At 39.5% G+C, this 27,430-nt stretch overlaps 1 protein-coding gene across 1 annotated transcript in view; it reads right to left on the reverse strand.

Moving 5' to 3' along the window:
• Positions 1-4,921: 4,921 nt before the first annotated feature.
• Positions 4,922-27,430, reverse strand: part of LOC126471562 (uncharacterized) — a 50,350-nt gene continuing 27,841 nt past the window's right edge. The window contains exons 3-4 of the mRNA XM_050099791.1: positions 5,479-5,621; positions 4,922-5,285 (exon numbers count right to left, since the gene is read on the reverse strand). Coding sequence (XP_049955748.1) covers positions 5,179-5,285; positions 5,479-5,621 — 250 coding nt within the window. The 3' untranslated portion in view covers positions 4,922-5,178. The remainder of the gene's footprint in view (positions 5,286-5,478; positions 5,622-27,430) is intronic.

Consider the following 27,430-nt stretch of genomic DNA (forward strand, 5'->3'; position numbering starts at 1 on the left):
TCACTGATGCCCTTTTGCAATTTAATATGCCAGATCACAGGAAACTGGCACCTAATTTTATATGGCAACTACAGATCAGCTCTATTTTTTACAGCAATTCACAAAGCACTACAGTTGCCTAAAAGCTCTCCAAGGTGATTACTTGGAATATAAAAACATACATCTTGAAGCATATAAAAATGTTTGCCTGTGGAATATATATATATATATATATATATATATATATATATATATATATATATATAAAAAGGCAAATCATATTATTATTATTATTATTATTATTACTCCACTGAATTATTTGAGCCACATGCCATGAAAAATCATTCCTTAAATAAATGAGTAAGAATATAATGTTAAGAAATAAAAATTGCACAAGTAGTGACCTCCCATACGGTACAGGATATGAGCAAAATGTGTAGTTCTGAGCTAGTTGTTAGAGAGAAGGTATTAGTATACAACAGTAAAGATTGCTTCAATTACTGGCAATGAATATGTACACTGACTAAGAAAGTCACTTGAGTATTACTGACATACAAAATTTAAAGTATGTTATCACAGTATAATTTTGTTTGTTTGTTTCAATTTACTGTAGCTGACAAAAAGGAAATTCATTAACATGATATTGGAAAATCCTAGTGGAATACAAACAATGGTATGAGCAAAGACATCTACTCATTTGATAGTGTAGCATTAGATATGCACATAACCAAAATCTGTCAAGATTTGGAACCACATAGCTCAAATCATAAACTTGGGTTTTTCTTCCAAGCACACACATGTACTACACAACTACACTATCCCAGCACTGTGCCAGCACCAGAAATGCAACTGTGTGCATATTTGTGTGACATGAAGACTGCAATTTCATCACCTGAGCTGCTACATTCCAGACCTTGGATGTACTGGTAATTAAAGCTCAATACGTTCATTATATCATGAGTAGTTATCTTTACTCATATTTTGTTTAAAAAGGAAATTCAGTTACGTAATTAATACTGCACTGGAAACACTTTCTTGAGCAATAGACGTGTAACAAAAATGATACAAAATTCATTCTCTGAAAAAGGCAAAGCGCTCTGTTTCTTATACTCTGCTTAATTTAACTAGCCCTGTCAACTAACTCACATCTCTACATAGAATACTGTTTACAAATGAGGAAATCGAATACAAATCTTAATACACAATACTGAATGAGGCAACATCCTAATGTTTATCCCCCCCCCCCCCCCACACACACACACACAGACTCAGAAACCATAGAATTAGCAATGAAAATTTTCATTATTAACATTTACTACGTGTTTATAAGAAATACAAGGCAGCAAAGTTTTTTTACACAAAACTAGTAGAGTTCCTGAAAAAAATCAAAAGAAGACTCATACAGAAACAAAAAGAGTAACATCCAACTGTCTTACAGCTTTAGGAAAATCTTACACAAAATTTATTTTACACCACTGATGTATGCAGAAAAGGAAGCATTGAGAAAAATAGGGAATGAGAAACTCTTTCATTTTGCATTGAAATGTCAGAATACACTGAAATTATAACACACACACACACACACACACACACACACACACACACACACACACACACAAGGCTGTTTCTCCTACAAGCTGCCAGGTGACTTCTTCCTGTTATATCAGAAGATATATCATATTCTGTTTTCTATATAGGTACCATCAGACCAAATAAATGTTGCATATTAAGTTTAAGATGAAAGGCCTAGTACTAACAAAAAATGTCAGTTCTCACAATAATGAATAAAAATAAATGTAATTTTTTGTGTCCAGCTAATAGAATGGCTTCAACTCATTTTGTGCAGCACTCAGTTAAACAAATTTATTGACAGTGACAGCAAAACATTGATACTTATTCATTTTTATTCATTATTGTGAGAACTGACATTTTTTGTTAGTACTTGGTCTTTCATCTTCAACTTAATATGCAACATTTATTTGGTCTGATGGTACCTATATAGAAAATAGAATATGAAATATCTTCTGATATAACAGAAAGAAGTCACCTGGCAGCTTGTAGGAGAAACAGCTAGTGGCAGCCGAGTGTGTTGCATGATAGTATTTTCACACTATACCCACACAGCAAATTTATTCATCGCTCAACATACTGCTTATTCTCTCATTTCTCCTCAGCGTCAACAAAATCCATTAACAGAAAATCTAAATGTACTAATCTGGGGATGCTCTGTCAATGAAGCATATAAAATTATGAGTAATGTTTTACGTGTAACAAAAATCGGAATGATAGTTTCCATTGAGGTAATGCACAGGCACATTGTGCTTTATTATTCTTTTTCCCCCACAGCAACTCCACCCACACAAAAGCAATGATATTGAAAATAATTTTAGAATCAGCAGGGAAAAAAAAACATCTGATGACATTTCAGATGGAAATACAGTACAGCAGTATGGAAATTGGGGGGGGGGGGGGGGGAGGAGCAGGTGAATTTCATTAACAGTACTCCATCAAATCATACCTACTTTCTCACTGTCCTGTTTTAACAATACACATAAACGTAAATAATTAAAAATTCTACTAAATCCTCTAATTATACAGGGATGAGGCTGCTTTCTCCCGTGTGTGTAGAGTTAATTCAAACAAATGCATCTAACTATAATGGAAATCAACCGGACCATAATATGGAAAAATTATTGAACTTAAGACACCTAAATAATAAGTGGATAGTACAACTATCTTTACAATAGTTGAACTTATCAGTATGATCTAAATAGATACATGTTAATAATTTCTTAAACTATTTGGCCAAGACAGTACTGCATGAGACATTTTGGCTGGATGGCAAATCACAACACACACAAAAAGCCCTCAAATTTAATTAACAACTGTCTTCCGGAATATCGTGTATGCAAACTTATGAGTTTGAGTTAATGTAAAATTATTTTTCTTTCTGCTATTTGGAGGCTGTATCACTGCATTGAATTAACAGGAATATCAAGCTGGTGTATACCTAGTATTTCTAAGCTCCTTCCGGATAAAAATTGAAACTGAAACTGTCAGATGCAAAGTTGTAAGCTATTCTTTTAATTTTTTTATGTTTTAGCTATTCGTCTGATATTTGTTACATCATCACACCCAATTATTGTGGTATTGTGACTAACCATGAACACTGCCTCGTCCTAACTTATCAAAGATATTCTGAGAGTCAATGAGTCTATTTTCATAGTAGAGAACTAGAATATTACTATGAAAAGATTTAACTTCAACATAATCCAACACAAGCTCCACTGTTCCTATCTGTAGATATTTATTCATGGTCCAGATATGGCCGAGGATGACGACGGGAGGGAGGGAGGAGAGTTGAAATTAATTACTTTCCTCTCAGCCAGTCTTCAATTAATCAATTGAACTGATAACAGTTTGTTTCCTTGCAAAATCTTTCTTTATGGATAGTTTGTTGCCACACATGAAAACCCTGAAATAATAAGTTCCAGATGTCTAGCTCTGTTCTGATATGGGAGTATCAAACACAAATGGAGATACACACATAAAGAAATAATAAATCAAAGTAGGTCAGTTGCTCTTGGAGAATTTACATCTATACTTCCATCAACGACAAAGATAACTGACGCTTGTGAAGATAAGAACTGTGATGCAACTACGTCCTTTTATCATTTTTTAAAATATAATATATGGCACAGAGGTCTTTCTTGTCAGTACTCATGCATTATTTTGTTCGGTCTACTTTCTGTCAACTTCACCAACAGAATTAATTATCATAAAGCTCCAAAATGGTAACCGTTATGTACAAGAGGAAGAAACAAAACATATAGCATGGCTAGAAGTAAGATTGTGGTGATGATGCTAAATTATTATTATTATTATACTATCTGTTGTTATAGCCCACAGCATAAAAGCTTGCAGCAAGAGAGAATATAGTTATTCCAGAAACTAACAATTTCTTCCATCAAACAAACTAATCCTGTGAATGTGCGTATCTGACCGAAAGTTTCCTAGAAAGCAAATTTTAACTAAATGTACAGAAGTGGTCTGTTATAATTGTGGACTGGACTTTTTATGGCTGAGCAGAGAAATTACAGTCTTAGCATTCTGATAAATTTGAAGACACTTCAGTTAAGAAGCTCTTAGTGATGGCATAAAATATAAGGCACTAGACACCAAAGGCTGTGTCAGAGCAGCCTTATCCAAAATACTACTTAGCAATATACATTCACTAAAAACAGTGCTAATTCCAGTATCTAGTACAACCACATGAGAACAACTGTCAAGTTAATTTCATACATTTAACAAACAACCAAGTGAAAATTTTCATACCACGTAGACTCACAATGAAGTTTCTAGACATACGTAGAAGCTAATTGCAATAGCTTATTTACAAAATGTAGTTTTGACTTTTCAGTACATCATCAGTTAAAGAAATTACACTACCCTAATTACTAATTCACAAGACTGAAAACATCTGTTTCTGTACAACATTTCCCATTCTCTTCACCCACTGCTTCTTTTCCAGTTTCATGTGGTTGCTGAAAATTTACACGCTTCCCTTACACAACAATGTGAAATTTTTCTGTTCAAGTTGAACAATAAGATCTATAGGACAGAGGTCAAAACTGCTACATTAACATAATTTTGCTGATAGAAGAAATGGCACACAATGAGCATGGTACACAAACCAAGAGCTACCAAACTTCAAACTGTCTGTGCGGTCCTACTATAAGCAATCAGTCTACCACTCACAGAAACAGAATTCACATATACATGTCACTGACATTTGTGGACATTATCCAGTGTGTGTTCAGCATGCCACACCCATCTAATGCTCAAGCATAATTATACCATTACAGTATTTCTTGTAAGGTGTCTAGAATAGAATTGCTTCCTAAAATTATACCACTTTAAAACACACAAAAATAATGCCACTGCTGCCAAAGTTGTACATAGTTATAAATTAGTTATAAATGCTATTATACAGACTATGCAGTGTTTTTTGATTTTTCTTTGGTTCAGAAGTGAATCTCTCTCATGCATTCAAATTACTATAATATCATTGTGGTCATTTGCAAGGGCCTGTAAGTATCTTACAGGCAACTTCTGTGCAACACCAAGACAAAAAAAGAATAAAAATAAAAAAATCTGCATATTACCAACTAGGAACTTTAAAACATTAATCACTGAGATCTAGACATTTTCAAATTGTTTGATGTTTACAGCATTTGGTGTATAGTGATGCTGATTGCTTTTTTCTTCTGGAGGCATTATTCCATTTGCTACATCATCATCTTTGGCTGCAAAGACAGAAGGAGAAAGGTTAATTATAGCAAGGAAACCAAATTGGAAATAACTGTGATTTTATAAACACCACAATATGTCACTCTGAATTAAAACTTAATACATAAGAAACAATACTGCCAAATCCCAAAAGGAATTAATCACAACATAAAGTAAATGTTAATTTTGAAGCAGTAACCAAAAACACACCATATGCTATACTGGTGCCATGTGTGTAGTTGATGCGACAGGCATTGTAGAGAGGGCACCGGCTCCAGAAGCAGCAGACAATAGTACCCACAGTCAGGAGTAGGCAGGAGGATATGACAGCAACACCAACAACCTTCACAAGCCTGTGGCACCAGCAACAGTTTAATCAGACAATTCAATTGACAATAAATACCAACTAACAATGAGTGTCGATGCAGAAAAGTACAGGGGGAGACGGAAAGAAAGTGGAAGAAGCAAAGTCAGTGGCAGAAGAAATAGGAAATGTGAGAGGTGTGTTACGAGAAAAAGTGGGACGGGGGGTAGGGGGGGGAGAGGGACGAGGAGACGGGGTGGGGGGTGGGGGGGGAGAGGGACGAGGAGACGAGGAGGGGGGGAGCGGGACGAGGAGAGGGGGGGGAGCGACGAGGAGAGGGGGGAGCGACGAGGAGAGGGGGGGAGCGACGAGGAGAGGGGGGGAGCGACGAGGAGAGGGTGGGAGCGACGAGGAGAGGGGGGGGAGCGACGAGGAGAGGGGGGGAGCGACGAGGAGAGGGGGGGGAGTGACGAGGAGAGGGGGGGGGAGTGACGAGGAGGGAGCAAGCTGTGAAAATTGTGACTTGGTGTGGGAGGCCTCAAGGCTGGTTGAGAGAGAGTCACAGGGAGAAATGGGAGGGAAGGGTATGGCGGCCTAACTAGAGAAGGGACCATTGTTGAATGGGTTTGGCAGTAAGGAAGTGTTGAAGTCACAAAACATGTATGGCAGTAAGGTGGGGCTGAAGCAGTGAGGGGTGTCCAGCAGTGTACCCCTACGGAACCTTGGAGTAGTTTCACAAGAGTGGAGGGTGAGACAGGTTTGTGCAAGTGGGCATTAGGTGTGAAGCAGGTTTTTGCGAGGGGAGGGTTGAGAGTGGGCTGGGGCAAGTGGTGGTGGTGGGGGGGGGGGGGGGACAGGCTAGTTCAAGTGGTCGGGGTGAAGAAGAAGGCTTGTGAGAGTAGTGGGGTGGGAGAGTTATGGTAGCGGGTGTGGGAGAGAGTTAGTAGGGTGGCGGGTGTGGGGGAGAGTTAGGGTGGTGGGAGTGAGGGAGAGTTAGGGTGGTGGGAGAGATGGATAGAAGTGGTTAGGGACAAATGGATTGGTTGAAGGTTGGATTGGTTGAAGGTGGCAGGGGCATATTGGTTGGAAATGGGATACACAGTTAGTTGGAAGTGTAAAGGTTTGACTACATGTGGCAAGTGCATGTTGGTTGAAAGTGGGGTTAGCTGGTTGGAGGTGGGAGTAGGTGGATATGAGGAGTGACACGAAAGTGGAGGGATAGCGCATTAGTGTGGAGGAAGGGTTAAAGAAAGCGGGTGACTGGAGTAAGTGGGGTACGGCAAGTAATGCTCTGGAGAAACGAGGAAAGACACATGGCTGTGGCAAGTTTGAAGAAACAGAAAGAAACTACAAGGTACATATGCAGACTGAAAAGACAATGGGAGGGGAATTGCCTTGAATAGACGGAGAGAAAAGGGGAGGCTGGGTGGGTGACTTGGGTACAGCAGGGAGTGTGTAGACAAATATGAAAGATATAATGTATGGTAATGTTAGCAAAGGTATCCCTGCTAGAAGGCAGTACTAAACCACTTGAAACATGAAAGCTAATTTCAATGTTTATCCAGGTGTCATTCAATTATGGCATGCACTAATTAAGAGTGTTAAAAATTGCCTTCAGGACCACACTATGGTTCAAGTGTAAAGAGGAGGCAAGAAAATATGGCGAATTTTACTCAAAGTAAATACTACAAGTTGTTGTGAGTAAGGAATAGATGAACACCAAGTTAGTTGCTCACTCTTGGCTCCATTTCGTGCCTCTCTTCCCCAGGTGACCTACACTCCAGTATAGGTACTTTCCTCTGTTCTGCAACAACTGGTGGAAACGATAATTTGTTTCGAAAGGCTAGGAGCAACATTGGCAGATACCTGGTGTTGTTATGAGATTGAGCATGCATATGTTTCTGTACTTAATAAGAAGCTGCTTTTTATATATTAAAAAGTAATATTTATTCATGTCTGTCTTATGTCAAAGGCAAAATTTACATAAAATTGACATTACATGGCAAATCTCCGAAACATCAGGTGCCTTTCTGCTGGTGGTTTTAACTATACTTCAAATTTTGTCTTTGTGGTGAGTGTGTGGAATCACCCCAAGTAAAAATTTCTCTTGAGGTAGTCACATGGTGTTTGGTGTGATATGAAATAACCCTTTGATTTTCATTGCTAACAAAATGTTATTTAATATGTAAATAAGTGTCCAACTAATAGAGCAGCCTCTTACTGAACTAATGGGATATTCAATTTAAGAATATTTATTGACACTGTTGGAAATACTGACATTCTTCGTGTTTTGCTGTTACTGTGAATAAATATCTTTTACATGACCACCACATCAGACCAGTTGGACAAAAATTACACTTAAGCATCATTTTGTTTTTCATGAGAACTGAAATAGGTTTCACTGACACTTGGTGCTCCACGAAATATTCCTTGGGTAACCTGTTTTTACGCTGGCTCTAACTAAACACTACTACAAAAATTAACTGAAGATATCTTCCAAAATATTTGAAAAATACCTACTGCATAAGCAATTTTAGTGTAATTTCTTTGAAAGTCGGTGTGTTTTAGCGGACAAAAGTTTATTAGTATTAACAAACAATTTAAATGGCAAGAAAGAAGTGAACTCAGGAAGTGTCCAAAGGAGCCATCATAAGCCTTAGTGTTGCAGTTTGTATCTTACTGATGGGTGAGAAAATAATTAAGACTGGAATAAAGCAATACAGGCATGCAGAACACAAAAACAAACTTCGCAGGACATATGAACAGAAGGTAAGGATCCCAGTGATATATAGATTAGTCATTTCCAGTAAACACACACACAGTTTCTCATGTAAATATTACACAAAGTTTAGCTGATGTAGTTAATAAACATATTTAGCTTACTGTGTTTAACATAAATACATTAATACAATATAAAAACACTGAAATAAGTGAAGCAGTTGAATGTTCCCAAGAATGAGAGAGAGACAGAGAGAGAGAGAGAGAGAGAGAGAGAGAGAGAGAGAGCTTACAATTACACTCAACTGTGGCTTCTAATTGCTGACAAGTTTTACCTATTAACTTCTTGAAGGTTTTTTCACATCACTAATTGAATGCCATTTTTCTTATGCAAATTAATTTACCCCTGGGAATCAGATACATAAATACCAAAAGTGGAACTATTATATTGTTGATTACATTATACACCAATAATCTTTTAAAATGTTGTCTGGATTGTATGCTCTTGGATTTGCAGGGCCAAGAAGCATTATTCAAGTCAGATTTCCACATCTGGCCTTTGTAATTTTAATATGTATGTTGCTATGGCAGTGTCCCATGATATCAGTGTGTCTTAGATTCTTGAGCAAAATAAATCATTAACACACAGTTGTTAGTTCATTCCTTCAGATGTTAATCAGTAACAGTTGCTTTTGTACCATCAGCAGTGTCACAAATGCTTTTGCCAGTAACAATAATAGTGTGAACATATCCAGTATCTTTGATGATATACAGGTCATGATTCGATTTAGCTCTACTGATTTCGGTGTACTAACTGTGTGGCTTCCCCAGACACAGAGCTAATAAAACCAAGATTTCATTTAATACTCCAAAAATAAGTTATTAACTTTGGTTCACTGTTGAAATGATAGCAGCCTGACTTCCAGTACCAGTGAAAATACAAGGGAATGAAAAAAATGAGAATTTTCCTTTGAGAACAATTAAATTACGTATTTCATATTTCACATAAACTTTACAGAACTGCACCACCACCATCAAAACAGCATCCAGTGAACCTAAAGCACTTGTCTGAACATTTCACCCAATGAGAGAGGAAGTTTCTGTAGTTATGCAAAGATATGCCACTGCCCAATGTCATTTTCATTTCATCTCTTTTTTTCAATATTCTCAAAATAATTCATTTTTAAGCCTCTTTTCAGTCTGGGAATCAGGATAACATCTAAGGGTGTTGTGTTTTTAATGAAGTAGTTATGTTTTGTGATGGGAGTAAATTACAATTTACAGCAATGCATTGCAGCGTCATCTGTTAAAATGTTGGATAGACTGAAAAAGTAGGAACTGTGGGCTTTGTTGGATAACCTATAAACTATTTTAATATTTCTGTGATTTTGTGCCTTTGTGTATGTGAAATAACAGTATCAAAAATGGTAGACGGATGTGTTAATTTGTTGAACAGGGCAAAAGTAGTCAAGAAATTAGAGCAGATAATGGGCATGCAGTACATGAAATAGGTAACAATAATGAAACCTCAAATTCAATTACAATGGAGAACATAAATCCAAATTCCAGTGTTCTGACTCCAGATGCTATAATGAATACTTCTATAAACATTTATAGTAATTATCTAATTCTTTAGTACTTATAACAAGTGAACAATAAATTAGGTAACACCACCAGCGGATTGAACAGTAACCTAGAAGCAAACACCTGTTAATTAAAGGAAATGGAGAATGCATTATGGAGTGGAGGCAACAGTCTGCTAGTTTAAAAGTGAGTTTCAAGAACCAGTGGATGTAAAGCATTCTCACTTTACCCTAGAGATTAAGGAACAATGTACGCAGATAAAATCTGCATTAATTGAGGTTCAATCCTAACTAAACTTGCAGCAACAAGAAGTTTATTAAACACAGAGCAACAAGGGGTTATCAGATTCCTGAAATAAATTAAAAATTACGGGATACCTTTCATAACAGACAAAAGTCATGTAAAGAAAATGAAAATGCAGTTGCTAAATTAGTTTCTGATTTATGACAACATTGTTCTGATCTGGAAAGTAGACAACATTGTTCTGATCTGGAAAGTACAGTTAAAGTGCTGGATCTAATCGTAAGGGCCAGACAAAATTGTAAAACTGATACTGACTGAAGCCTGATAGGTGAAGAGGTGTGAGGGAGCTATACCAGAAATCACTATTCAAATATCATAATCGACAATGTTACCAGCAATCGGCAACTTAAAGAGTTTGATCTGAATGAGCATCTTCATTCAGTCTCATTTTGTTAATCAATTTAAAGCTGCTTATTCGTGTCTTCCCACTGAGGCAGATAAGATTGATATTTGTCTGTGACATGTGTGCTTGTGCCCACACATGGTGAAAACTGTGTTGCTGAAAGATACTACTTTTTGTCGACTTTGAAACAGCATTGGTCTAGGGGAAAACAATGGAGTATTAAGGAGAAATTATTTGTGCTCAGCAATGACAATTTAAGTGAAGGTTCCATGGAACATTTTCTTTAGAAATATTGGGAGAATAATATGTACTTGGATGACCCTATAAATGTTGTGGATTTAACTGTAATCTTAAAGCGTCTTCCTTGGAATGTCTGGGAAAGTCTAGCATCAAGGATATTTAACACCTTTGATGAATTATTACAAGCTATTACCCATTTGGAAGCATTAGACAGTGAGAGAAGAGGTTGTGGTACTTTACACAATGTATATGCTAATCGGAACCCTCATTATCCACATCCAGAGGCCACAAGACCAAGTAATACCAACCAGCTAAAGTGGCATAATAAAATTAACTGCCACTGACATGAAGACATAATGTTTATACAAGAGATTATTGGCAAATGCATGCTGATAGGAGGGAAACTGAAGTGCCATTTGGTAGCCATTCAAATGAAGATCACAGCATCTTGGACAGACTTGCATTAAACAAAATAGGTTTTGGAACAGGCCCATTCAAAAACAGGGAACAAAGTAACAGGTCATTTTATGCTATTCAAACAATGAAATATGAACATAGAGATGACATTAGAGAAGATATGCTGTGTCAAAATACAGCAGTCAGTGATGAAATACTTCTACCAAATGTTGAAGTTAATGTCTGTGGCAAGAAGGTTTCAATTTTAATGACATTGGGAATAAAACAACAGCTACATTGAGAACTCTTTTCAGACAACTTAGAGACATAACCAAAATACCAGTTTTCCTTGTGAACAGTGTACTTATTGTAACTACTAGTGGGAATTGAAAACCACTATACTGGAACAAACACACTGCCAATTCCAAATGCCTGCTGAATTTTTTGAGGTGAGTGCTTAAAACTTTGGAGATCGCCCACTTAGAAGAATGTCAGGCCTAAAAAACTGGCAATTTATGCCATTATTTAAAGTGTTACTGGCACATATGTAATTATGTATAAAGATAGTTAATCCATACCTGGAACGAGAATTTCAAATTTTTGCCAGTTATCACTATCAATGCCGGCAAGATACCAAATGTGACATAAATGGCCTTTTATTTTGATTGCACTGAGGTAGAAGCTTAAATGTTTTACACCAGCAAGTGATCACACATTAGTAAAGGACATAAATTTCAAGTTGATACATCGACCTGTTCCTACGAAAAAGGGATCTTAACGGTCAGACAGACAAACAACAAAGTGATCATACGAGGATTTTGTTTTCACTGACTGAGGTATGAAACCCTAAAGAGACCAAGCTACAAGATTTAGTTTTCATATTTACTTTAGTTCTTTAATAGATTACAAATTTCAAAATAATGATGACAGAAAGTACAGTTATCCTTCAAAAAAGCATAGTGTGAGGTGAGTTATTGAGCAATTTCTTCCTCTCGAGTTTACAAAATTCCTATATCACTCTACAAAAGTGACATATTTGTAACAGAATTATGGCAAACTGTGAAACCTAATGAACACATGCACCAATTACACCAACTTGATCACATATTGACTCAACTCAGCCATTCATCACAGCAGTTATGTTCGCTACGATTTCTTTCAAAATAATTCTAGAAAATTGAAAACAGAAAGCAGCAGCTGCCAAGGAACATGTTGCAATATGTCCATTCATTGTTCCCATATGAAGAGAGTCCAGTCTTCAAGTGACAGGTTGTTTGCACACCGAGAAAATTGTGACCTGAGCAATATACTCGGGCACCATCTTTTTAATACAGTACTGTGGCCAGAGCTATGCTTGGGCTTGGTCTCCAATGTGTTGCTTATATATTATTTGAATGTAGATTATTATGAGCAATCAATGGTTGAGAAACTGTGTAAAATAGATTTTGGAGTTTAATAGCACCTAGTATAGCACATTGGTGCATTAGTTGTGTTAGATGTATTAGTATGTGGTGCTATAGAAGAATACTGAAGATTACATGGGTAGATCGCATAACTAATAGGGAGGTATTGAATAGAATTGGGGAGAAGAGGAGTTTGTGGCACAACTTGACTAGAAGAAGGGATCGGTTGGTAGGACATGTTCTGAGGCATCAAGGGATCACCAGTTTAGTATTGGAGGGCGGTGTGGAGGGTAAAAATCGTAGAGGGAGAGCAAGAAATGAATACACTAAGCACATTCAGAAGGTTGTAGGTTGCAGTAGGTACTGAGAGATGAAGAAGCTTGCACAGGACAGAGTAGCATGGGGAGCTGCATCAAACCAGTCTTAGGACTGAAGACGACGACGACGACGACGACAACAACAACAACAGATTTATTAGTAACTAGCAAGCCTGGGAATGCTTCGCAACTGCTAAATACGGGGTGAGTAAAGACGGACTTTTACAACTTTGTAATGATATAGAAATTTATTGAGATAACTTACAGAATTGGTAGATGTGTCATTTTGTAGCAAATAACCTCAAGTTTCACATAAAAGTGTTAAGTTGGTTTAATGTGAATACCATTTGTGATGTGGCAAACATCCCACCAGTAATCAATTTCTTTGCTCAGTCATTGCAGAAAATCAGGCATAACTTGTGCAATGGTAGAATTGATTTGATTTTTCAGGACAGCTAAACTGTTTAGTAGGGGAGGAACATACACATGGTCTTTAATGAAACCCCTGAGAAAGAATTCCATTGTTGTCATGTCTAGGAAGTGAGGTGGCCAAGCGATTGGCCCTTCACAATCAATCCACCAACCTGGGAAGCAATTATCAAGGAAACCTTGAACTTCTGTGAGGAAATGAGGCGGTGCACCAACTTGCTGGTAGTAAACCATCCCATCTCTGTTATCATCATTGTTCCGTGAAATAAAAAGAATTTCAAGCATATACAGATACACAATACCAATGACAGTTTTCACCATGAAGAAATGAGGGCCGTACACTTTCAGTTTGCTAACGGCACAAAACACATTAACTTTGGGGCTGTGCCGGCCGCGGTGGTCTCGCGGTTCTAGGCGCGCAGTCCGGAACCGCGCGACTGCTACGGTTGCAGGTTCGAATCCTGCCTCGGGCATGGATGTGTGTGATGTCCTTAGGTTAGTTAGGTTTAAGTAGTTCTAAGTTCTAGGGGACTGATGACCACAGCTGTTAAGTCCCATAGTGCTCAGAGCCATTTGAACCATTTTGAACTTTGGGGCTGTCATGATTGTGTTCCAGGGTTGCACGTGGGTTTTCATTGCCCCACATTCTGCAGCTATGGGTGTTCACCATGCCCTTATCGACCTCTATCCAATGAAACATTTCCGCACAGAATTCCCCATGAGCAAACTGATCTGCATCACTAATGTGTTGTGCCATTGTGAATCTGTATGGTTACAAGTGTAAACATCTACGAGTACTCACCAAACAGTCTTTTGTGGAATGCAAGTCTCGTGAGATGCACATCGCATTGATTTTTGTGGACTGAAGGTGATTTATCATGTGGCAATGAACAACCCATCTCAACAAAGTTCTTGTACCAAGAGGAAATTGTAGGCCTGCTTGGATGTTCTTTAGCATATTGAGTGCAAAATTTATGCCAAACAGTTGTTGCAGAGTTCATTTCATGAAACCAAAACAAAAAGTGAGCATGCTCTGCACCAGTGAAAGTAGCGATTTTAACTGTGCACTTCGCTGGCACTCCTGGTGGTGGAATGGGGTACTGATGCAGTACGTGAATCAAACTTGAGGGTGTTTGCAACAAAATGACATCTACTGATTCTGTAAGTTATCTCAATAAATTTGTATTATCATCCCAAAGTTTAAAAGTCCTTTTTGACTCATCCTATATATGGAGGAATTGGATATACATTCCAAACTCCCCCCCCCCCCCCTTCTACTCCATCTCCTCCTCCCCCTCCAACCTGTGCTCATATTCTCCTTCCCCCTTCTGTCTGCCCATCTCCTGATCCTAATAGGAGCTAGTGGTACTTACCCTTACAGTATTTCTTTCCAGATCGTAACTAATATGTGTACCAAATTTCGTTGAAATCATTCCAGGGTTTAGGATGACGTTTTCACATCCATGGCTTTGTCTGAATGCGCACATGCCAAATATATTTCACATATATTTAACATATTTCACACTCATTTATACACATATCTCTAGCAAATTTTGCCCAGCAGTTTCATTTTGATGCAGCTCAACGTTTATGACAATGTATCTACTGAACTGTGTGTTGCACAAAGATATAATTTTGCTGGCACATCCAGTGCTATACATGAATACTGTCCGAAAAATGTATAACAAATACAGTTAGCAGTAAAGAAGTAATAAATTAATATTTCATGCTTCACGCCCAAGTAAATTGGTCGAAACTTTTGAGATCTTTGGTAACAACATTAAACAACTACTTGGCTTTATATAGTAGTAGTAGTAGTAGGAGGAGGAGGAGGAGGAGGAGGAGTAGGAGTAGTTGGGTCTTCAGTCCAAAGATTTGTCTGATGCAGCTCTCCATGCTGCTCTAGCCTGTGCAAGTGGCTTCATTTCTGAATAACTAGTGCAATCTACAGCCTTCTCTATCTGCTTACAGTCGTCATCTCTTGGCCTCATCTATGATTTTTACCTCCCACACTTCCCTTCAATACTAGATTAGTGATCCCTTGATGTCTCAGAATGCGTCTTACCAGCCAACCCCTCCTTTTAGTCAAGTTATCCGACAAATTTCTTGTCTCCCCAATTCTATTCAGTACCATATCATTAGATACGTGATATACCCATCTAATCTTCAGCATTCTTCTCTAGTGCCACATTTCAAAAGCTCTTCTTGTCTGAACTGTTTATCATCCATGTTTCACTTCTGCACATGGGTACACTCCATAAAAATACTTTCAGAAATGACTTCCTAACACTCAAATCTGTATTTGATGTAAACAAATTTCTATTCTTCAGAAATGTTTTTCTTTCCATTGCCAGTTTACATTTTATATCCTCTCTACTTTGGGCATCATCAGTTACTTTGCTGCCTGAACAGCATAACTCATCTACTCCTTTAAGTGTCTTATTTCATAATCAAATTGCCTCAGCGTCACCTGATTTAATTCGACTACATTCCATTATCCTTGTCTTGATTTTGTAGGTGTTCATCTTACACCTTCCTTTCAAGTCGCTACCCATTCTGTTCAACTGCTCTTCCAAGTCTTTTGCTGTCTCTGACACAACTACGTCATCAGCAAACCTCAAGATTTTTATCTCTTCTCCCTGAACTTTAATTCCAACTCCAAATATTTCTTTGGTTTCCTTTACAGCTTGCTCAGTGTACAGACTGAATAATGTAGGGGATTGGCTACAACCCCGTTTCACTTCCTCTCAACCACTGTTTCCCTTTAATGCTCCTCAACATAACTGCTGTCTGGTTTCTACACAAGTTGTCAATAGCCCTTTGCTCCCTGTATTTTACCCCTGCCACCTCCTGAATTTCAAAGAGAGTATTCCAGTCAACATTGTCAAAAGCTTTCTCTCAGTCTACAAATGCTATAAATGCAGGTTTGCCTTTCCTTGATCTATGTTGTAAGATAAGTCGTAGGGTCAGTACTGCCTCGCACGTTCCTACATCTCTCAGAAATCAAAACTGCTTTTCCCCGAGGTCAGCTTCCACCAGTTTTTCCACTCTTCTGTAAAGAATTCATGTTAGTATTTTGTAACAATGACTTATTAAACTGATAGTTCTGCAATTTTCACACCTGTCAGCAACAGGTTTCTTTGAAATTGCAATTATTAGATGTTTCTTGAAGTCTGAGGATATTTGGTCTGTCTCATACATCTTGCAAACCATATGGAAAGACCTTAACTTTTCCCGGCGAATTGAATGTTCAAATAACTTACGGGTTTGCTGCCGGGTGATGTCGTCGACCACCGCTGATATTTAGACAGGAGCACACCCTGCCATTCTCAAGGCACAACTGCAAGGAGGAAGCAATGTGCAAGGGAATTTAATACCTCCATTCACAGAGGAGAAACAAGGAAGATACCAAACACAGAACAAGTACCCGCAGAGTCAACACACAATCAAATATAACCAACATCAGAAATATCGATAGTGACTATTAATCAACAGGTGAGGTAGCACTAATTCTGTCCCTCTGTTTTTTGATGAGAGACAGATCCGGATTCCAAGCAGCATTTAAACAAAATCCACCAACTCTGTTTATAAGGTTGCTTGATAGTTTGATTTCGACAGCTTCCTTAATAACACTATCCCAATAGTTGGGCGTGCAAGCCAGAATCCCCGTGTTGTATTCCACAGGATGACCGGTGTCAAGGCAATGTTCTGCAATAGCGGATTTGCTCGGCTGTTGTAAGCGTGTGTGACGCTTATGTTCAATACACTGGTCTTCCACAGTCCTGATTGTCTGACCAATATACGACATGCCACAACTGCAAGGGAATACGATAGACACCAGCCTTACGCAAACCAAGATCATCTTTTACGAACGCCAACAGGGCCATAATCTTAGAAGGTGGTCAAACAACATATTTCACATCATATTTTGGCAAAATACAGCCAATCCTATTGGAAATGCTTCCTGCGTAAGGCAAAAGGGCTATAGACTTAGGTGCCATGTCGTTGCTATTGTCACTCACCTGTTGCACAGAAGGCTGATAGCGCATCACACGTTTGATCTGGCTCTCAATATAACCATTCTGACGAAAGGTGTCTTCGAGATGTGAACTCTACAGGTTTCTTACGTTGATTGGAGGGATTGCGTTTGAATGACTCTGATATTTTAGTCAGTTTTGATGTGGTTTCTCTTTTCACTCGCATTCCTCTCTGATTTGTTGCAACTAATTGAGGTTAAGTTTGGTGTCGAGTTAACAAATTCATTTTAACATGTGTTGACTTCCACTTACTTTTTATCCAATGGTCAGTACTATGAACAGACTGATGGAGTTGCAATGGGAAACCCGTTGTCACCTAGTGTGGCCAATTTGTTTATGGATGACTTTGAGGAACGTGCATTGGAGTCAGCGACCTTGAAACCTGCATGTTTTTTCAGATATGTAGACGATACTTTTGTTGTTTGGCCTCATGGTAGTGAGAATTTAAACCGGGTTTTGGAACACCTGAATTCAATCCACCCGAATATTCAGGTCACTATGAGGATGGAAAACAATGGATGCCTTCCCTCCCTCGATGTGTTGGTCAGATAGAAGACATGGTACACTGGGACATTCTGTTAATAGGAAGCCTACTCACACTGACTTGTATCTGTGAGCTGATAGTTGTCACCATCCAGCTCAGTGTGAAGGAGTACTTCGTACCTTGGTTCACAGGGCCCACATTATTCAGACCCTGAAAGTTTGGCAGCTGAGCTATCACATCTCAAAGTCACCTTTCATCAGAATGGTTATAGTGAGAGGCAGATCAATCGTGCATTGCGCTATCAGCCTTCTGTGCAACATGTGAGTGATGATAGCAACGAAGTGGCACCCAAGTCTACAGCCCTTTTGCCTTACGCAGGAAGTATTTCCAATAGGAATGGCCATATTGTGGTTTTCAACCACCTTTTAAGATTATGGCCCTGTTGGCGTCCATAAAAGATGATCTTGGTTTGCGTAAGGCTGGTGTCTATCTTATTCCTTGCCGTTGTGGCATGTTATTTATTGGTCAGACAATCAGGACTGTGGAAGACCAGTGTATTGAACATAAGCGTCACACATGCTTACAACAGCCGAGCAAATCCGCTACTGCAGAACATTGCCTTGACACCGGTCAACCTATGGAATACAACACGGGGATTCTGGCTTGCACGCCCAGCTATTGGGATAGTGTTATTAAGGAAGCTGTTGAAATCAAACTATCAAGCAACCTTATAAACAGAGATGGTGGATTTTGTTTAAATGCTGCTTGGAATCCGGATCTGTCTCTCATCAAAAAACAGAGGGACAGAATTAGTGCTACCTCACCTGTTGATTAATAGTCACTATCGATATTTCTGATGTTGGTTATCTTTGGCTGTGTGTTGACTTTGTGGTTACTTGTTCTGTGTTTAGTATCTTCCTTGTGTCTCCTCTGTGAATGGAGGTATTAAATTCCCTTGCACATTGCTTCCTCCTAGCAGTTGTGCCTTGAGAATGGCAGGGTGTGCTCCTGTCTAAATACCGGCGGTGGTCGATGACGTCACCCAGCAGCAAACCCGTAAGTTATCTGAACATATGGAAAGTTTTGTCATAACTGGCGCTCCCAAGACAGAATGTCATCTATTCCTGGGAGCTTGTTTTGACTTGGGTCTTTCAGTGTTGTGTCAAATTCTTCTCGCAGTATCATATCTCCCATCCCATTTTCATCTGTGTCTTCCATTTCTATAATATTCCCTTCAAGTTCATCTCCCTTGTATAGACTGTCTATATACTCCTTTCACCTTTCAGCTTTCCCTGCTTTTCTTAGTACTGGTTTTCCATCTCAGCTCTTGATATTCATACTGCTGCTTCTCTTTTCTCCAAAAACTCTAATTTTTCTGTACACAGTATCTATCTTTCCTCTGGTGAAGTATGCTTCTAAATCATTACATGTGTCCTCTGGCCATACCTGTTTAGCCATTTTGCATTTCCTGTCAATCTCATTTTTTAGATGTTTGTATTCCCTTTCGCCAACTTCACTTGCTGCATTTTTGTGTTTGCTTCTTTTCTCAATTAAATTCAATATGCCCTGTGTTATCCAAGGATTTCTGCTTGGTCTTGTCTTTTTTTATCTATTCGATTCTCTGCTGTTTTCACTATTTTATCTCTAAAAGTTACCTATCCATCTTTTACTGTATTCCTTTCCCCTGTTCTAGTCAACCCTTGCCCAATGCTCCCTCAAGCTCTCAACAAGCTCTGGTCCTTTCAAATTATCCAGGTCCCATCTCATTAATTTCCTATCTTTTTGCAATTTCTTCAGCTTTAATCTACAGTTCATAAGCAATAAATTGTGGTCAGACTCTACATCTACCCCTGGAAAAGTCTTAAAATTTAATATCTGGTTCTGAAATCGCTGTCTTACCATTATATAACCAGTATGAAATCTGGTTCTCCAGGTCTCTTCCACATACATATCACAATTCTTAAAGTGTCAGCGATGATTAAATTATGCCCTGTGCAAAATTCTACTAATTGGTTTCCTCTTTCATTCCTTTCCCCCAGTCAATATTCACCTACTATTTTTGTTTCTTTTTGTTTTCCTACTATTGAATTCCAGTCTCTTATCACAAATTTTTGTCTCCCTTAACTATCTGCATAATTTTTTTTCTCTCTTCATCCATTTCTTCAATCTCTTCATCATCCATGGAGCTAGCTGGCATATAAACTAGTACTACAGTGGTAGGTGTGGGCTTAGTGTATCTTGGCTGTGATGAGTTCACTATGCAGTTCATAGTAGCTTACCCACATTCCCATTTTCTTATTCACTATTAAACATACTTCTGAATTACCTCTATTTGACTTTATAATCCTGTATTCGCCTCACCAGATGTCCTGTTCCTCTTGCATCTGAACTTCACTAATTCCCACTGTAACTTGAACCTATCCATTTCCCTTCTTAAATTTTCTGACCTGCCTGCCTGATTAAGGGATCTTAAATTCCATGCTCCAATCCACAGAATGCCAGTTTTGCTTCTCCTGATATCATCTTCCCGAGTAGTCCCCCCTGGAGGTTCGAGTGAGGGGACTATTTTACCTGCGGAATATTTTACCCAGGAAGATGCCATCATCAGTTAACCATATAGTACAGCTGCATGCCCTCAGGAAAAATTATGGAGTAGTTTTCCCCTTCCTTTCAGCCGTTCTCAGTACCAGCATGGTAATGTCATTTTGGATGGTGTTACAATGCCAGATCAGTCAATCATCCGGACTGTTGCCCCTGCAACTATTGAAAAGGCTGCTGCCCCTCTTCAGGAACCATATATTTGTCTGGCCCCTCAATAGATACTCCTCTGTCGTGGTTGCACGTATGGTGTGGCTATCTTTATCACTGAGACATGAAAGCCACCCCACCGATGGCAAGGTCCATGCTTTTGGGGGAGAGAGTACAGTCAATAATGATGCTGCTGCTACCACTATATGTCTCATTAAGGAGGAAGTTGACATCTTGAAGCGTTGGTCATTCTACCGAATATCAGTGTCATCCACACACAATACTTTGACGTGACTCGTTACCTTCATCAGGCTCTATCCGAGATGGCTCATCAGGTGGTTCAAATGGCTCTGAGCACTATGGGACTCAACTGCTGAGGTCATTAGTCCCCTAGAACTTAGAACTAGTTAAACCTAACTAACCTAAGGACATCACAAACATCCATGCCCGAGGCAGGATTCGAACCTGCGACCGTAGCGGTTTTGCGGTTCCAGACTGCAGCGCCTTTAACCGCACGGCCACTTCGGCCGGCCTCATCAGGTGGAACAGGTTGAATATTTAAACCAGGTGGTTATAGTTAAACTTATGGTATTTCAAGTGCTGCACGACACTGAAACATCATAGGTATGTTCATTAATTGGTGCTCTTGTGCAGCATCCTGAAAAAACATAATAATTCCACTTCCTGCCACCAGATGAAAATATGGCACTCTAAGCGGTCATAGTGTGGTGCGGGTGCAGGGAAAGGTGAGGAATGATCAAACATGTGATAATGGTCATTGTGGCTTATTTATTATGATACAGTCACAAGTTACATGTATTCAGTATGGCCTCCCAACTCATCAACATGCTGCATCCATAACACACCATGGTCGACAGTTGTTCACAGCATAGTAATCAGAATGATATGTCATTGTATGCTCTCCTTCAAGATCAGGAAGAGTCTGGATACATCCCTGACAGACACAATCTTTCAGAAACCGCCACAACCAGAAGTCACATGGGTTTAGGACATGCAGTCATTACCGAAGGCTGCTTGAAGTAAATCTTTCACCTGGCAATTGACATGTGGTGTCATCCAATCTTGTGTGAAAATAGTGGTGTGGACACAGTTGCATCCTTGCAAGCTTGAATAAGTGTTACAGAAGTATGTCCTTATAACATGCAGATGTCACTGTACATCCAACAGGCCTGTGAGCTGTCAGCCGCTAGAAGAAAAACTGACAAAGGATGAAAGAGTTTGCAAATCCACACCAAACAGTCACATACGTTGAGTGCAGTGGATGTTCCTAAACAACATATGGTGGGAGAACACCACGTGATAGTTCTGTGCATTCACAACACTACGCAGAGTAAAAAATGCTTTGCCTGTCCAAAGAAAATTCCCTTGTCACATGTCATACATTTCCATGAGTGCCAAAAACCAAAGGGCATAATCACAGCACTGGAGCCTATCTTGGGCCTTTATCCATTGACTTTTCTGTATCTTGTAGGAATACCAGCATGTGCTGCAAAATCATTTGAAAAGTTGACAAGGGAAGAAACAATTCCTGTGACACAGCTTGAGCACTGGCTGCAGAATCTGAAGCATGTGTGGCATGGCTGGATATAGCTACAGCAACTTCATCAACAACTGCCATGGGAATGGGCTGTCTTCCTCTCCCTGCTGCACTGCCTGTTGCTCTAAATTTCTTTGTCATATTATTTAGCCCATTTATTGACTTCGGGCCTCTTTGCCACTTTTTCTGTCAGCAATACTCTTGCAGTGCAGTGCTGCTATTGCTGCTGTTCTGATAAAATAACTTTACCAACACTGTACAGTCTTTCTTCTCCATAGCAACTGAATTTCACACAGAAAACTTCAATCTTTTTAACCCTTTACACCAACCTTCACTTCCAAAAAGAAATCAACACCTTTCACCAAGTGACAAACAGCATACTGATGTCAAAACAAGAAACATTCCACATTCTGACTGCTTACAGTGCCATATTTTTCCACCTGGTGATAGAAAGTGAACTTTTTTTTTTTCAGCATACTCCGTGAATGCATTTATTAATGAACATACCTCCAGTGTTTCAGTGCCCTGCGATGTACACATTCCTCACTGTAGCAGCCAGAACACTGTCCATTTAATTATAAGCACCTGATACCCGCTGCTTCCCCCCCCCCCCCCCCCTCCATGCCTCCATGGTCAGGTCTAGGCACACCATCTGCAGTCCATTCCCACTAGTAATGTCTTGAAATTTTCTGTCTTCAGTAAGGTGTACCTGGCCTCAAGCTGGATTTCTGGTTTTGGTCCGGTGCACCTGACAGTGATCTGGTGTATCCTGTTCGCTGTTTGGGATTCATTCCTCATGTCCAAATTCTCAGATTATCTTTTTGTTGAGTTCTGCTATTGCAACCATTGTGTTTCAGCAACTCCAATGCAGTATCCCAGACTTTGCTGAGTTGGTAGCCCATGCCATTATTAGTGAAGCTTTTGCCACCTTTACCACTAATGACACTCTTAAAACATTGTTCTAGCATCTGGGGGTCTGTGGCACAACCCTTGTTTCTTCATGGACCATGGTATGATTAAGTTCCAGTCAATGCTCAGCAATGGCTGATTTAGTTGCCTTTCTCAGCCGAGTGTGCAGCTGATGTCTTTGGCATCTGACATCCACTGCTCTAGTTGTTTGGCCAATTTACGACACACCACATTGGCACGGTGTATTATAAATTCTTGGTTTTCATAAACCAAGGTCATCACCCACATTTCCCAGTAGTCCTCTTATTTTGGTAGGACAGGACACACACATGATGGTATGCTTCTTGAGAATCCTGTTGATCTTGACACAAACAGATCATGCAGTAAGCCACAGTCTTTGCTCCACCTTGCTCTTCTTCTCTGTCACATGACAGAATTGTTGGTTGAAAGGCCTTATGAATCTGTTTGACCATGTATCCATTTTTGCAGAAGCATAAGCATAGGTCCTCTATTTCTGGTGCTAAACTGTCTTAGTCTGATGAGATATGTGCCCTGTGGACCAATGTCTTTAGAAATCCATTCTTCTGCACTAGATGACAGCTACTAACTTGTGGATACAAATCAGCGAGTGCTGGTTTGTGATACGCGCTGTGACCAAACAATAGGTAATGACCCATCTGCTCTCTTTTTGACCAATACATCCAGAAATGGCAGCTGACTAATATTTGGGTGGTATGAGTTACGATGTTCCAAAAACTCACTAATACTCTCCCTACCATGAGGACAGATCACAAAGATATCACCTACACACCTAGAGAAGCCTGTGGGTTTGTATATAGCCATCTATTATGCTTCTTCCTTATATTTCTCCATGAACGGTTCGGCAGCCCCTGGAGATGGGGCTGACCAATGTCACTCTTGTCTGTCCATAATATTGGCCCCTATACAGAATATAAGTTTGTCATGAATATATCCCCGAAGAGTTCCATTTGAGCATCATCAAATTTCTTTGCAATCAGTTCCAGTGAGCCTTCCAATGGAACTTTGGTAAACAGGGAGATCACATCAAAACTGACCATTGTATCAGATTCCATGATATATACTTGCTCGAGATGTTGCACAAAGTCCTCTGAGTTGTGGATGTGATGAATACACTTCCCCATATAAGGGCACAGCAGTTTCTTCAAATAATAAATTTGTGCGTAAGGTCATAGCATTTTTCGATAAGTTTAATAAACACAATACACACACATTACAGAGACGCTTTCAGACAGTCATTCTTCCCGCGAACCATACGCGACTGGAACAGGAAAGGGAGGTAATGACAGTGGCACGTAAAGTGCCCTCCGCCACACACCGTTGGGTGGCTTGCGGAGCATCAATGTAGATGTAGATGTAGATGTAGATGTAGACCTTAGCCATCAATAATATATTATCCTTCACTATTTGCAACAGTCTGCCAAAGCTGGGCTAACTTTTCGATACCGTGACAGTACGACTCACGTGATTTTGAGATGAAGAACACGTCAAGCCACGACTGGAGTGCATTTACATCTGAAGAGGAAGCTGTTCTATAGCAAGAAGATGTGTAGGGGTTATTACAATGAACTTGGTGCACTGATAGGGTGCAAAAATTTTGAGACTGAAAACCTTGAAATGTGTGTGAATGTATCACGTTAAAATTTCTGCTCCCTTGATGATATATAGGAATGAGTAAATGTGTAGTTTTACGATGTTGCTCTGGCATTCATTCATGTAATTTGATGTTATTCTGTGAACTCATCTTTCATTTACATATTTTATATGTCTGTCTCCATTTAGTTTTGTGCACATTTTGCTTGAGGTGTTTGTTGGGCTATGGGTGGCATCGGGGCACGTGCAGAGAGACCTCGGCACCAACCACAGCTCCCAGGAATACGCCGGACAGAAGATACCACGAATCCTAACGAACAATGCAGAAGGCTGATGAGAACATCGGGCTTTGATGTATATTTTAGGCAGTCTCTTAGCTGACGTCTCTGGATGGACCTATTATGATAGCATTGCAGGAGAAATCATACACTGTGTGACAGTTTGAAAATAAAATAATTTGTTAATGAGAACTCCATTCTAATGGGTTAAGTAGAATGGGTAAATAACTGTTTTGTATGGTGTACTACAGTCCGAGAACTGTACGAGAGTACTGCACAATTGTCACAATCACTGTCGCTGTTTAACACAGTATCACTAACAAATTTGTGTGGCAGCCTTACAGCCTGATACAGCTATCCTCCCTTGTAGTGGTCATATGTGGTTGACCAGAACCTTGATGATTAGTATGCCTGCGCTCACGTTCCCATACAGTCCAACTGTCGCACTTCAATGCCTCAAAAATCTGTATATTGCACGATTTGACTAGCTGGCCAAATTCACAATGAGGCACCTTTCAAATGCTGCCAGGTGTCAATAATGTTGTCTCACAAGTGGCATCTCCATGTCCTTCACAGTGATCACTCAGTATCTAACACTTTTCACATCCCTTATATACCCTACTAGGCCTGGTAACAACACTAAACATGGACAACAATGAATTACAATTCTGATCATTTACACACCCACCAACGGTGTATACATGTGCGAAGTTACACTGACATCTGGCCATTCCTCTGGGACTTCACTTTTGTTGTCAGCACTGTGTGTGTGTGTGTGGGGGGGGGGGGGGTGTTTCTTGAATGAGTGAGTGCTGTAGTTTGTTTTCAATTACTTCATTTTATGAACTACAAATCATATGATGCAGTTTATAATCACCAGGATGCCACTTTTAAAATTCTCTGATGTGGCCTACATAATGTCTATAAACTGACAACACAAATAGTTCCGAAAGCCCTTGTTTGGGCTAAGAACATCTTCCAGAAGTGCGCTACTACCCCAATTACATCATATAAGAAAACAGAGTAAAAGTAAGCAATAACAACAACCTTTTACACTGGAAAGTAATTATGGAGGGTATTCCAATGTGAAAGCAGAATTCAGTTTCTGTATAAAATTCTCAATGTGAAGCTTTCAAGATAGATTCTCATTTATAATGAGTACCATGAACTTAAAACATTAAGCTCAATTTGTGAGCTACCAATGGTGGGTGTAGAAAGACTACATTGACCACCACAGTTTGTTTCTGACCACTTGTATGGACCTGAAACTTCCTAGCATATTAGAAGTGTGTGGAACTGGGGTTCAAACATGGGGGCCCTTTGCCTATTGGGGGCAAGTGCTCTACCATATGAACTATCCAAAGAAGACTCTCAAACCTGCATGAACAGCTTTATTTCCACCTGAAGTGCTTGTACCTTCCAAACTTCACCAAAGTTCTCCTACCTAACTCGTGGGATTAACGCTTCTGAAAGAAATGTTCTGCACAGAAATGGTTTAGCTACAGCTTAGAGGATTGTTTCCAGAATAAATTTTCACTCTGCAATGGAGTGTGTGCCGATTTGAAATTTTGCTAGTGACTGATTGCTTTTCTCTATTTTTGTTTCTTCTCACAACTTCCTTTGGGAACCATCAGTTTTTTAAATAGAGGCTCTATTACATAAGCACTTGGACATGCAGATAATATTTCGCCTCACAGGCCATCTGTTTAGATGTTTGTCTTTGGGACAAACAGTTATTAGTGTCAACAAAAATTATGTAAAGAGCATCAGTGGCTGCAGGACTTCATCCAACTTTTTGGCTTCAGAGTATGAGAGAGATATATATGTCATCTTTAACGTCTACATTTTCTCTTCCCTAGTGAACATTGGAAAATGCCTGTGCCAAAGATGTCTCAGAATAATTGAAGCACAACTCTGGGAATGAGCAAATGGCTGCAGTTTGTGAACGAGTTGCCCTTTTAACCACAATTAAATAGCCATCACAAACTATAGCAGTATGATGAAATCTCTGACAAACTATGGTGGACTTGGGATGTAAGGGTGGGCTTTGCATAAACATAGCTGTGCACATTATCATGCCACTTCCGGGATTTGGGAAGGTGTGCTGGCTCCAGATCAAATCAGCCCAGTGGATTAGCTATGAGGGATAGTGTGCCAGCCAGCTTGGATGCTATTTTTAAGCAGTTCCCCATATCCAACACGGTGAATATTGGGCTGGTACCAACATCCTGCCTCAGTTACAGGATTTGCACATATTCTGAAAACTGTTTCATAGTTTCACATGGGTTAACACTACACGAAGACAGATGAGACACACAAATACCGTCCTCGGGAGGAGTGACAACAGGAAAGTCATCTAGCCACTATCTACCACTATCATTGCCAGATCCAGATTAACATGTTGACCCCATATACTGGGAACTAATAGCATGTAGCATCCCCCAAGATTCCATCACAGTGCCCTTACTTTTCTGTTTGC

The sequence above is a fragment of the Schistocerca serialis genome, chromosome 3 (genome assembly GCF_023864345.2).
Source record: "Schistocerca serialis cubense isolate TAMUIC-IGC-003099 chromosome 3, iqSchSeri2.2, whole genome shotgun sequence".
Lineage (NCBI taxonomy): Eukaryota > Metazoa > Arthropoda > Insecta > Orthoptera > Acrididae > Schistocerca > Schistocerca serialis.